Source organism: Chaetodon trifascialis, chromosome 9, assembly GCF_039877785.1.
Source record: "Chaetodon trifascialis isolate fChaTrf1 chromosome 9, fChaTrf1.hap1, whole genome shotgun sequence".
NCBI classification, from domain to species: domain Eukaryota; kingdom Metazoa; phylum Chordata; class Actinopteri; order Chaetodontiformes; family Chaetodontidae; genus Chaetodon; species Chaetodon trifascialis.
The window spans coordinates 12271025-12285240 of NC_092064.1; the positions used below are offsets into that span (position 1 = coordinate 12271025).

General features: G+C 41.7%; 2 protein-coding genes across 4 annotated transcripts in view; one reads left to right on the forward strand and one right to left on the reverse strand.

Moving 5' to 3' along the window:
* Window positions 1–14216, reverse strand: part of dscamb (Down syndrome cell adhesion molecule b) — a 129078-nt gene that overhangs the window by 34431 nt on the left and 80431 nt on the right. For both annotated transcript variants that reach the window (XM_070970770.1, XM_070970769.1), the window contains exons 8-11: window positions 13024–13296; window positions 11180–11458; window positions 10798–10917; window positions 7453–7632 (exon numbers count right to left, since the gene is read on the reverse strand). In XM_070970770.1, the coding sequence (XP_070826871.1) occupies window positions 7453–7632; window positions 10798–10917; window positions 11180–11458; window positions 13024–13296 (852 nt within the window). The remainder of the gene's footprint in view (window positions 1–7452; window positions 7633–10797; window positions 10918–11179; window positions 11459–13023; window positions 13297–14216) is intronic.
* vmp1 (vacuole membrane protein 1) overlaps window positions 1–14216 on the forward strand; it is a 198003-nt gene that overhangs the window by 26601 nt on the left and 157186 nt on the right. The gene's annotated exons all lie outside the window — the stretch shown is intronic.

The following is a 14216-nucleotide window of genomic DNA, read 5'->3' on the forward strand; positions in this document are numbered from 1 at the left end:
GCATGCTTGTACAGTATGCAAGTACAGACACACTGACAACATAAAAAAATCATAGGGATGCACATGCACAAATAGATGCAAACAAAAACAGGAGCTCTGACACACACAAACACTCTTTAGAAATACACACACGCCTCCCCACACATACAGCATTCCCCTGGGTCAAACAGTGTTTACAGATAACTTTGTAATCATTTGCTTTGGCTTCACACAAGTGTCTGGTGCAGTTTCACTCGTACTAGGAGTGCCAGGAGGGTTAGACAATCACAAGTCAATTAAAGTACTTGAATTTATAATGAATCATTTATTATACTGTACTTGTGTGAATGGCAACTTGCCTGACAGTGTTTGAATTACCCTGATGTGTTAAACCTCACCCATTCTGCAGCCAATCAGGCGGAAAAAATGCTACAGATTGTCTTGCTCTTTTATTTCTTATTTCAGTGGTACATACAAGCCTGATTTCAAAGAAGTTTAGTTTTATGAAGTGTTCCTGAGCCCGTGCAGTTATATCCTTTATACAATCATGTGCACACAAAGTGATGAATCTCACTCCGTTCTTGTTCGTGAACAACTGAGCCCTTCAAGGATGCCCAATCATGATACGATCACTAGGCACTAGAAGAAAAGTCAGTAGCATTCATCGTATGAGCTTCATGTATATCCATACCAAGTTCATAACAGCGTGCTTGTTGAAAAATCTCACCAAAGTGGTTGACCGACCGGCTGACCAGCAGACAGACCAACACTGACATGCCTACAGCCATGCTACTAGCATGACTAGAAACAACTTGTAAGTGTTCTCTGGAAGAAGATTATTCAGTGGAAACACAATTTAATAATTTTAAATGACCTCAAACATGTCTTTCAAAGTCTTTACACTGATATCAGTATATGTGTGATAAGGTGATAATGACAATAATAGTGGCCATGCTCTATCATTCAATCTCTAATTTATATCTATAGAGACACATAGACGCGCACACAAACACGAATCAAACACGAATACTTCTTTGATAGAGCCAACAAGAATCCAAAGGGGGCACTAGATGTATGTGCGTTTGTGTGCATGTACGAGGCCTGTGTGTGCTTGTGTGTGTGTACGTACGTGCCCCCTCAACCCCCGCCCACCCCCGACATGATGGAATGTGTCAGACTTGGGACTGCCAACGTTTAAACCTCATCTCTTATTCACTCGCAGCTCCTCCCTCTCCCTCGCTCCCCACACCATCATCCCCTTTCCCACTGCCCCCGCGCAGGAAATCGCTGATTTATTTTGCATAGCAACTATGAATTTTAAGTGAGTCCTATTAAAAGAGTCTTCTCAGCCCCTTCTCTAAATGTTATTGCTCCTTAACAGGGGCTATTTTCTCCATCTAAATCTGAGGCCTTGGCAGTGCAAGTTAACATCAACGAAGCTCACATTCGCTCATCGAAAGAGCTCGAGAGAGCACGAACAATAGTGTGTGTATGAGTGTGTGAGTCTGTGTGTACTTGTTTTTATATGATTACAGTATCTGTCACTTGTGATTGTTTGTATGGATGTGTGTGTGCAGTATGTTCCTGTGTATGAATATTCAGAGATGAATATATCTGTGTGCATTTGGAAATGTTTTAATCTGTTTGTGATATGGAATGTGTGTGTGTGTGTGTGTGTGTGTGTGTGTGTGTGTGTGTGTGTGTGTGTGTGTGTGAATGAAACATGCCAAATTTCATGCATTCAAGATGGCTACCATGTGATGTAGACTGCAGCATCTAAAATGTTCTACAATCTCCACCGATCTTGGTTGTGCTTCAGTGGCTCGAGCCGAGGTGAGCCTCCTCACTCGCTTCCTTCTCATCTCATCTCAATGCATCTACTGTGCAGCACTCGCAGGGCCCCGGGCTAAACCTATTCTTTTTGATAGCCCATAATTGCTCGGTTGATGTATATTTTTTAATATCCAGCGATATTACAGGGGCCTGGTAATAAAACACAGGCGGGTAGAGGAGAGCGTGAGTGGGAAGAGGGGAGACAAGGGAGACAGAGAAAGCTGAGGGGGTAGAGAGAGAGGGAACGGGGGAACAAAGACAAAAAGGTGCAGACAGGAGGTGAAGGAGGTTTAGAAGGAAAAGATATGGGAACAAACATAGAGAGAGGTAGATCCTTTCTCATCCTTTGACCACATTAGTCAGGTTCCTCTCGTAATGTCTGACTTTGGTCGCTGAACAGCATGGAGGACAATATGGGTTAAATGCTGTATAGTAAGGAAGCACTATTTGCACCAATAGTAGCCTCGTACAAGATTTCTTAGATGGAAACTGACACTTCTTAACTTAAATTTCCTTGGTGGTGAAATTAATTAAGAGTAAATTAGAGCTAAAACAAATTGTTGATTAATCAAGGGAGAGAAGATAAATTGGTAACTATTTAATAGTAGTACTATTAATGTTCTTTGTTCTCGACAGCACATATTTCAAGTTACAGTGTTATGTGAAAAGAACGATTTACCACTGAAATTTGTATTTTTTATTTCTGAAACAATAAATCTCTGATTTCAGACAAAAGCAGCTTCTCAGTTCTAGCCAGTAAGCATTGATTATGCCGGGTTAATAACAACCATTGCTGGCAGGTTTTATCAGTTGTAGCTAGCTAATTAAAGTAACGCTGACTCCATTAATGCCTGAAAACAATGTCTCTGTCTGATTTTTGATGTTTCCAGTTGACTCATTTTACAATGAGGAATCTATAAAGGGTGTCTTGAACATGCACTTAGTCGCGTCATGTGGTTGGCCTACATGATATCACGCTAAAAGATTTAAGCTACATGCAAGCCAGTTAGTCCAGCATGCTAATGTTTGCAGCTTACATTAGAGCAAACAAACCTACTGTTTAATCCATTTCTCATCCCTCCTCTTTTGTTTTGATGTTTGAGGATAAATAAAAAAAAAAAACCCTATAAACTCTTTCAGTGGCTCCAGCATGTGGAGATATCCACAGCTTCAAATCCAGAAACCCAAAAAGCTAAAAAAAAAAACCAAATCTGTAAATAGTAAATAAATGTATGCTTTGCTGTTGGCAATGGGTGATTAAGACACTTGTAGGACACACACAGCTGCAAGCAAAGAATGAGGATGTAAAACGAGACAAATAATGTGTTATCATTTTAATCTTTCTCTCTTAACTGCAAATGTAAGAGACAAAGACAGCCAGAGAGAGCAAATAAAGCGAACAAACATGTGGACTGCTCTTCCCTCGAGCCCCTTCATGGAGTTCTAATTGAAGTATTGACAGATTTAAATGAGGCTGAAACGCACTCAGCGTCTAGCAACACGCACACACAAACACAATCACACACATGTAAGCAGAATGGATACATAAAAAAAAAACAGATGTATGTGTGAGAAGTATGATAACAGTACGTATGATAGCAATCATACTGTGTGCTTAAAAATGAAAAGAAATGTGTAGTTATATATGAAAACACACAACACTGAGAGGTGGAGAGTAAGGACACAATAATGGTCTCTCTTTTTCCGACCACTCATGCGAGTAAGTACACATTTACAGAAAGCATCTTGAGTGTACAAGTACAGTTTGGGGTTTAAAGGGCATGAAATGCGATCTGTTGATGAGTGACAAGCATGTGGCTGAGCCAACATGTAATGACTGAGCAGCCAATGGCAGCAGAGGAAGGACAGCACAGAGTATTATCATAGGCCCAAAGAACTTACAGCTGTTTCCTGTAATGTGAATTATTCTAGCTGTGAAGATGTCACGTCAATGCTAACTGAGTCATAAATTACTTAAGCGGTGTTCACAATGGAAGAGAAACATAATACAGGAGTAAATGGTCAGAGTAAAAAATGAGAATCGTACTCACATGTGTTTAATCCATACTCAATTTTGCTAATGATGAAATATTCTGGTGATGTCATGAAGGAATTGCTAACTTGATGTTAGCCACAACATTAATGAGACTTGTCATTTGTTTTAGTTGTGAATTAGATCTGGAGATATTTGCAAACCATCAGATACTTTTAGATTTTTGTGATTACTGTGGCAAAAATTTACTAGCTGCAGATTTACAACAATATTTTCTATTTCATGTTATTTGTGTTACTGTATTTCTGACTGATTACACAAGTCGGCCTAATTTGCAACGAAGAGCTAGCAGTCTGAGGAAAAAAATGTGCACTATTCTTTAATTTAGCAGTAGTTCTAGCACTGTGCTGTGCTACATTAGAAACACCTGGCTGCCACGTTCGAGGATGGCTCACAGCCAAAGATCATGTTGCTGCTAGCTCGGAGGAAAAAGTGTGATGCACGCTGGTCCGAGACCATGAGACTGATATCTTGTCAATCAGTGTCTTAGACGGTGAGGGATTCAAAGAGCTAATGTTAGTTCTGTACCTCGACGTTATGCTATTGTGAGCTACTGTGACTAAATGCATTAAAAAAGAGGAGAAAGAGGGTGAGCTGAAAGCTAGCCAGAGAAGACAAGCTCTGACTAGTCAGCTCACACAAACAAAAGCTACATCACATCCACCTGTCACTTCATCAGTGCTGACTGGGAGTGTGTGCTCCTCAGCTCAAAATTGACCAGTTAGTTACTGGTTAATGGGTGTCAGGCTATCAAAAGCGAAATTACTGACATCGCTATGTGCAACAAAGGCTCAGTAAAACAAACACATAATTAATTCTGCATTCAGAACTAACTTTAATCAGATAATGTTGGTCCTGAATAAGATACAGAACTAGACAAAATTACAAGTTGTTGGCGATACTTGCCAGGATTGGTTGAATTGGCATCAATTAATGTAAATGCATGATTGCATATTTCCTGAAGGGACAAGAAGGGGTGGGATAGGAGGCTCCGTGCAGGTGTGTCAGAAATTTTTGGCAGTAAAAATATATCCTGTATGTGTTCAGTGTGTATTTAACCCGTAAGGGAACAATTGACTGGCAAGGAATGAACTATGTGTATAGTTAGTGATTGAAGAGACATTTACTATCCAACTTCACTTTGTAGTCAGAAAGAAAATGTAATCTAAGTGAGAAATGACTCATAATTTATTTTCAATTAAGATAAAGATAATAAATATAATTTCATCTGAAGGAAAATATGTCTTTGACATAAATAATAGAAGCTGTAAATAATGTTACCATCACTGTTCATGTTAATGAAACTACTAGTTACGAGAAGTAAGCTTACATTATTTAACACCAGAGCTGTCAAAATTCCCTTTGATAGACCAACATGAAACTGAAGCCTTGAGCAACAGCAGAGTGTGTTTGGTGGGTCAACCCTCTCACACACACACTCTCTCTCTCTCTCTCTCTCTCTCTCTCTCTCTCTCTCTCTCCTCTACTATGCTAGATGATACAACTAACTACAAAGACCAGCGAAACTCAAGATGCGCACAAGCAAACGTATATATACATAAACTGCAGATCTCTCTACTATGTCCTATACTGCAGGTATTTTGTTGTTCATCTCCTCCGAACACAAACACACACAAGTGTCCAACGACAGAAGGGGTCTCCACAGGGTGGAGCAGTGTGATTTGTGTCAATGGCAATGGAGTAGAGAGAGGAAAATACACTTGAAAAATTCATCTGATCTTCTTCACATGTGTGTAAATTGTACGTACACACAACAGCAGAAACTAGGCCAGAGCACCAGGCTTGATTAGGCTCATAAACTCCTGCATGACACATGTGCATACTACTCTTCCCCTTCAATACCACACCATAGACAACACACACACACACACACACACGCGTGGACACACACGCGTGCACACACACACACACACACACACACACACACACACACACACACACACACACACACACAGAGCTATCTCAGTGTTTTACAGGGATGGGGACGACTGGTGTGGAGCCACTCGGCAAAACACTCTAATATCCTTTGTGCAGCTGTATATTTTCTCAGTGGACTCTCATCACAGCAACACGACCTCACAAAGACCCCATTTACACCTGGTATTAAAATGCAATCTGTATCTGCACACGTGCTCCAGATAAGGAAAAATGCATCTCACTGCAAGGTGCAAATGGGTTGTGATCAGAATGTGATCGGGTCTGCCTGACCACATCTGTAGGTAGCCTGGCTTGCATTGTGTTCGTATCTTAGTAGGTAAAGAAGTGTATTCGTACAAAACATAAGAGTGATGTAGATTTGTTTTTATCAACATAAAATACAGGTTGTTGTTAAGATTCAAAGAGCGAGCAAATGAGAAGCTTGAGTGTTTAGACTTAGATGTGCTACTGAGAGTTGAGACTATTGTGGCTGCAGCCGCAGTGTTTGCTCTCTGCTTGGAAGAAAATGGAAGAAAAAAGGTTAGTACAGCCATAGGTCAACGTGCTGCATAGCAACTGGGTGCTACAGTCAGCAAACTGACCTATGAAAACACAGACTGCATGTGCATCTCAGAGCCTGCTGCTGTAGAAGTGACAGCTTCACACAGTGACAGCTCCCAACCTTGTACACTGCGAGGCTTAATTATAGTGACACATGAATATCCATGACATGCCAGCTGATATTAATGATAACAAGTACTGATTTATCCAGAAGGAGAGTTCTACACAAATTATTTTTTTGCCGTCCCTTTCTACAGAAAGGTCAGAGGTCAGGGTCAGTTACAACTTCCATCCCATCAGACTCACTTAAAACACAAAGTTTAATGAGTTCCTTGTGACTGCAGTCATGTTTTTCATGTTTGTGTTCTATATTTCAGAGAAAGAAGGAGAGACAGAGAGAAGGAGACAGAGAGAGGGCTGCCCGTCAGCGGGGGTCCTCGTGCTCCAGTTTGATAACGTAAGCAAGGGGAAATAAGCCCCACTCGCATCTAAGCACCATGAAAATGAGGGGCCACTCCTAGCGCTATAGGGGAGCTACATGCTAATGCTCACTGGAGGCAGGAGACCTGCAGTCTGGGACATTAACATGCCGACCGCTGGAGAGAGCACAGAACACACATGCACACACACACACAAACATGCTTACATATACTCAGCAGAGGAAAGGGAAATATATGCCATCTGCATCCGTTGGGTAGAAAAATGCTCAGTAACTCCTGGTCTAATAAGGATGATTTATGCAAATCTGTCTCCAAACACACTTCATGTGAAGACAGGATCATGACCCCTTTAACGTTTGCTTAGCGTCTAAAGTGTTTTGTATTCATCACAGGCATCCAAACTCTGTCCCAGTCTCAGTTTGTCATCACTTGCAAAGCTTGTCAATTTAATCTCCTTATGAGCATCTTCCCTTCCTTCCATGTTTCATAAAACTAATGTCAACTTAAGTTGGTGCAATCTCTACAATCTGGCAGCTGGGAATTCTTTTTTAAACAGCTGCTTGTTGCTGCACCAACCCAGACATTAAAATACACAATGATTACTGCCCATCAGCTGTTATTGATCATGCATCAAATACAGGCTCTTACTTTTGACGGTGAGGTACATGGACTTGCTGACATCAGCTCCCACGTCGTTGCTGACCTTGCACAGGTAAAAGCCGCTGTCGTCCTCCAGCACGTGTTTGATCAGCAGCGAACCATTGCTCAGCAGCTGGACACGAGAGCCGCTGTTCAGGGGGATGGGCTGAAACTGGGGGACACCGGCACCTAATACCAGTCAAGAAAGAAAATAGAGAGGTGTATGCAGAGATATAGTCAATGCAGTATGTATAAATGTACACAAATGCCTATATATTGATCTGAAAAAGAGGTTTGATGCGAATGCAGTGCTCAACAGTAAGCTGACCTCCTCCTGTGTGTGTGTGTGTGTGTGTGTGTGTGTGTGTGTGTGTGTGTGTGTGTGTGTGTGTGTGTGTGTGTGTGTGTGTGTGTGTGTGTGTGTGTGCATTCATTTGACCATGCAGCAGTGTTTACAGATTTGATGACAAAGCCTGTCAGATTTTGGGAGGATTGTAAACATGTTTCTTAACACCAGGCCTAAATCCTTAAACCGCCAAACAGCTGCTGAGCACAGTGAAGCAGGCCGAGCTGCTGGTGTGATGCAATCACAACAGACATAAAGCTCATGTTTAACAAGACAGCAGATTGGTGCAGAGGAACAACAGGCAGAGCAGAAGGAGAGCGGAGAGGCTTTGCATTGCTGCTGGCCTTCAACACTGGGACAAGCCAGTGAGATTCAAACATGCAAACTGTAGCTTTTTCGGACTATTTACAGTATGTGTGTGTGTGTGTTGACTCTCTGGGTTTATGCTTTGCATGTATGAACGCTGAGTTAATAGATTTAGTAGAAATAGCTAGAATGGGTACATACAGTAAATGCCCTTTGAGCAAAATTACAATCTAATGTAATCTAAGTTGAAGACAGACTAATCCTGAAGGCATGGATTTGTCTGGTAATGCTTGCACGTCTTTTCTCAACAATCCAATACGACTGACACATTTGATTCCCATCGCTGAAGCATCGCAGAAATAATTGGACTTGGCATCTTTGACATATTCTGGCCTGCTGCCTGTGCTGTAATTAATACCTATCTTTTTTAATAGAAAATGATATAATCACTCTTGTTCTATTGTCAAACAATACAGTATTTCATTCTGCAGAGGCAGCCTTAAATCTGTATGTCACTGACGCTGAATTATTAGGCTTTCGAGCAGTCCACTCTCATACTGATGAAAGCACTGTATTCCACCTTGCTCATGTAGTATTAAACACATGTGTGAACTGAGCCAGACATTGCATTAGCTCGTGTTAAAGTTAGCGTGTAGAGATTAGGCTATTTAGTGAGCTGTGGGTTTTTGCTTTTTAATTAAAATGCAGTCAAGTGGCCGTGGCTAGCAAAGGGTCAAGTGGTGACTTTGTTCCTGCTCCCCTGGCTCTGAGAGAGAGAGAGAGAGAGGAGAGAGAGAGAGAGAGAGAGAGAGAGAGAGAGAGAGAGAGAGAGAGAGAGAGAGAGAGAGAGGGAGATGTGTTCTTCCTTGAATTATGGATTTTGCATATCCAAATGGTGCTAGTCGTTATGCTAATAGCAGTTGACCTTTACTTACTGTTCCATATCTCCCAGAGACACTCATCTGGCTCTTAGGTACTTCTGTTGCAGTAAAAGCATGCCAGACAGCCATTCTCTGGACAAACTGCACTCTGGCTTACAACACATTTAGATGATAGCTTCCCAAGCCACCTACCCTGAATACATTTTTGTCTGAGGGAAGTGATTTTTATTGCCTGTTTGCTTTGACTGATATCCTGCACTATAACATATTACAGAGCAACAAGAAAGATGTGACGAGGCCCCAAAAAACAACAATACTGACCTGCGACCTGGTCAGCTTCTCTCTGAATGGCTAAAGCTTGTTTTTAACGCTATGACTGAGTAAACACACACTGCTCAGCCTGATCTCTCTGTACTGATCAGGACTGGTCAGACATTACTAATCAGGCATGAGGCCTGTGTGTTTCACATCCACAGACACACACACACACACACACACACACACACACACACACACACACACACACACACACACACACACACACAAAGGCACATGCACATCCGCACACACAAATCCAATCAAAGGGTGAAAAACAGATCTGATTCTTTCATTCCTTTGATCATCTGGCCTAGCGCGTGCACACACACTCACAAACACACACATTCACGCTCACGCACCACTCCTCATTGGTTGCTCTCCTTCTGTCGGTGAAGCTTTCATCCCTGGTTATATGGATGATGGAGCGAACACCTGGGGCCCCTCTTCATCTGCCCTGCTCAAGTGGCTGAACTCACCTGCTGCCTCCCTGGATGTCTGCCTGCTAACGCCCTATCTCTGCGTCTGTGTGTCTGTCTGTCTGTTTTTCCTCTGTTGCTCCCTCTCTGATGATTCTCTAATGATGCAGGTGGAAATCCTGTAAGCCCCCAACCCATGTTTACAGTGCAGATGGCTATGTCTGTGTGCTCTTGTATGTCTGTGCACTCACACACATATGTGCCGGCTGTGGATGAAGCAAATGGAACCCACTCACCTGCAGAAACACTACTACTACCATATCAGCTGTGTACAACACTTACCTCCAGCAAGGCCCAACGAGACACACACAAAACTGTGGTTGGAAAAATTCTTAACTACAATACATGACAACTCTTCTTTATTTTGTTTTGTACTATAACAAAAAACATAATTTTCATATGGTTATGCATTTCCCTTTTACATGTATGGAAATAACTTGTGCTGATTTAAAATGGTAAAATATTCAGAGGTCATTAGAAACTAAAGACTACAACCTTCAGTCAGTGCAGATGAGCATAGACCAGAAACATCATGCGACTCCAGATAAAAGATCTGTTTCTGTACTGAATGTGTTCACTGTTGTAGTGAGTTGTTCTGTATGTCTCCTTTAGTTAAGCAGTGGCCATTAAGCAATAACAAACTGAGCTCCTAATGCTGTGCTCAGATCACATGGGATGGACAATAGAGAGAGGAACAATTCAAGTCATTGAACTCAACTCTTGTGAGATGAGACACCTTAAATGATTGACTTCAGCTGACATGAGACATCTATGTTTGATTGTTTTACGAGCGCTTCATATTATTATGCACCAAGTGTGATGCATCATAGCTTTCAGAAAGTCTGAGATACCGAGGCGTAATCCTGAATCAGATGTTGACGTAAAATGTTATTACAGAGCATCTTGGTGACTCCGGAGACCAAAGTCTGCTTTGTTATTGTGAGTTTGAATTCAAAGGTGTGATTTGTTTCCCCTTGTAGCTGGCAGGTTCACTTGCAGTGGGTGATGTGTGCTGCACTTAATGTACCTTTGGAGTGTTCCCATACAATGGTGGGTGGTGGGTAGCCTTCAGCTGAGCAGTTCAGAGTCACAGTTTTACCATAGATCCCATCTTGATCTTCAGGCTGAACCACAAACTGAGGAGGAACTGTACACATAAACACAAATACCAGTTGAGATTGATGCGTGACATTTGTTTGGTGTCTTTGCTTCAGTGCAGCCTGTGTGTGTAGGTTTTCATACCAAACACTACACCAGTCGATTTTACCTTCAGCCGGACAGGAGGAACTAATAAGTGATGTTTGGTACTGCAGGGACTGCTTAAAATGAAAACCTGCACACATGCTACAGATTATAGTAGTCCACTAGGTGCCATTAGATATATAATTTGTTCCTCTGTGCTTTCTCACCTCTCACAATGAGCTGACTCTGGTGCTCCACAGCAGCAGCCTCGTTGCGGGCGATGCAGGTGTAGTTGCCGTTGTGGTCGGGCGTCAGGTTGGAGATGCGCAGTGAGCTGGTGAAATCGATGTTGTCCACAGTCACACCCAGGCTGGCGGGGATTGGCCGGCCATCTTTCTGCCAGGTGATGTCCAGCGGCCGGTCGCCTGACATGACCACGCAGGGGATGAAGACCCGCTGGCCAATGGTGAAACGCTGGAACTCAAAGGGCTGAATGTAGGGAGGGACTGCAGACAGAGGATGAGAGAGAGAAAAAGAGACAAAGACCGAATGTGATTTCAGTCGCGAGTTTCAAAGAACATCTTAATTCCCTGGATTCTGTGTCAGGTACTGTGTCATTTTCTCAGCGTAATCTTACAATCTTCTAACTATCTCACTTTAAAGAGGTCACTGAAGGAACATAAAAGACCTGAATAGCAAAGCATTCTGCAATAATTCCCCGTCATTCTCAGGCTGGAACATTTTGTCCTCTCAGGACGAGAAGCTACAAGAGCACACAGAACAGAGCAAAAAAAAAAACAACGTGAGATGACTCATTCAGGTTGAGGGAAAAGGAAATCTAAGTGAACCAGAAGCAGCTTGTCTGTCAATAATCATCTATTGATCTACTAACCTACATACTTGCCCATCTTCCAGCCTGGATACTAAATTAATCTACTATTTTACACATCGATCTAACGCCCTGATTACAGGAATTGCTTGTATTCAGACAAAAATGTGTTCAAAGTCAATCTGGTGGCTTAATATAACACAGTTATACAATCAAAAGATCTTTTCAAATTGCCTGTGTTTCCCTGGGAAATCTCCAGCCATCACACAAGTCATCTGTGTTTGAGTGTCCAGTGAGTTCAAATAACAGTGAAATAAGCAGCACTTTAGGACCTTATTTAATTCACAACAAAGTGGAGATAATGGACTTCAGGGATCCCCAAAGACACTTCCACATTTTAAGCATGAGCAGAGTAAATTAACAAATGCACTCGCTCGCTATAGTACCACTGGGAAGTGTTGCTTTATATCATCGCTCTCTCTGTAGTTCTCACTCTCTCTCCCTCTCTGTTTCCATCGCTCTATTGGAAAGCGTAATATAGTGACAACAGCCTAGCATACTGCACAGAGGGAAGGAAAAGGGGTATTATGGGGAAGACCTTTTTAGTGTTACCTATTACAGCTGTAAGATCTCAGTGGAGATCAGTCACTCAGCTGATAGAGTCTTCATTAGATACCCTGATGTACGGAGGAATATCAGACAGATTAATTTAGAGGTCCGGTGAGATCTATGCTATATGATATAACTGTCTCCATTTCTGTGTGAGTGGATCTGTTTATTTTGCAGTGAGTCAATCATAAGATGCATATGTAGACAGGAGGCAGAAAAGAAATGCCTCAGAATGTGCCTTACATTTGCAAATAAATCAGTCAGTCAAATAAGGGATTTTGGACTTAAGTCAAAATTGTGACACTTTAAAGGAATAGTTCAACATTTTGATATATACACACCAAAATGTTCATTTTTGAATGTAATAATAAATACGGCAATGGGGCCAGACGGGCTGTTTCACCCTGTTTCCAGTTTTCATGCTAAGATAAACCAATAGGCTGCTAGCTGCCGCCTCATATTTAATGAGAAGATATGAGAGTGGTATTGATTTTGTAATCTACCTCATGTGATGACAAAAACAGGAGGTAATGTCTCGCTTTACAACCTCGCGGTGACTTGTTTGACTCACCAGGTATATTAAATCAGCTTTATATTTGATAATGTAATTTGACACAGCTCAATGGGACTTACCTCTCACACGAACATGGACACTCTGGGAATCCATCTTGTTGGGTTGGACCATCACCTTGCAGTTATACTCGCCAGCATCCACCTGCTGCACGTTGGTCAGCTTCAGAGTGCCGTTGTTCTCAAACGCTCGCTGTCGGTGGTTGAATGGCAGAAGTGCTGAGTTTTTGTACCACTTGATGGAATAGTAAGGGTAGCCAATCACGCGACAATGAACGAAAGCATCCCGTCCTGCAATTGCTGTGATGTTTTTCATTGGTCGAATGCTGGCGCGGCCTAGAAAGGGACAGAGAAGGAGAGAGAACCCTCTATAAAGACATTCAAAGGATACTGGTATTGACATCAAATCACAAGAGTAGTGAGTTTGTATAATTTTTGGTGTTTTTCTAAATAAAACTAAATTTCAGACTCATGATTTTATAAATATATTTAGTATTTAGACACAGAAAGGTCTTTCTCTGCAGCTTCACATGTGGTACCTGCAACCAAAATACTTGGATATGCAACGAAACTGTTGTTTAAAGATTTTCTTGTTTGTTTTACCACAGGATCTTAGGCTTAACTCTAAGTGGGAGGCAGTGAAATCACAAACAGATTAAAGTGTGCTAACCATCTGAAGGAAAACAGATCATTTAAATAACACTGTACCACTCATACTTATAATTCTGCTCTTGCTGCTCACCCACATAACATTAATACATTCTGTGTCTCATAAAATGGAAACAGTATAATCGCTTTAACATCTGATCGTGAGGAATTGAATTGGCTGCTTGAGTAAAGACACGCAGACACAGACACACATGAACACACACACACACACACACACACACACACACGAAAGCAAGCCATAGATAAATTTATTCATGCAAACAGAAGAAATATTTTTTTTCTTCTGGCTATTTACAAACCAGCCCATTTTGGAACCCAATATCCAGATACGCTTATGTGCAGCAAACCAGGATAATTCATTTGACCTAAAAATACAGGCATGTAAGGAAAGCACAGTAATAATTTGGAGAGGAATAGACGAGGCTACAATATTACAAAATTATTCAAGGAGCAGAGAAAAAGGAAATAAAACAGAACACAAAAAAATCAATCAGTGGAGAAAACTTAAAAGGAAACGGACCTGTCTGTAACAGCCTGTGAACTGATTTATAGGTAAAGAACTTGTTCGCTATCAGTAGCATGACGGG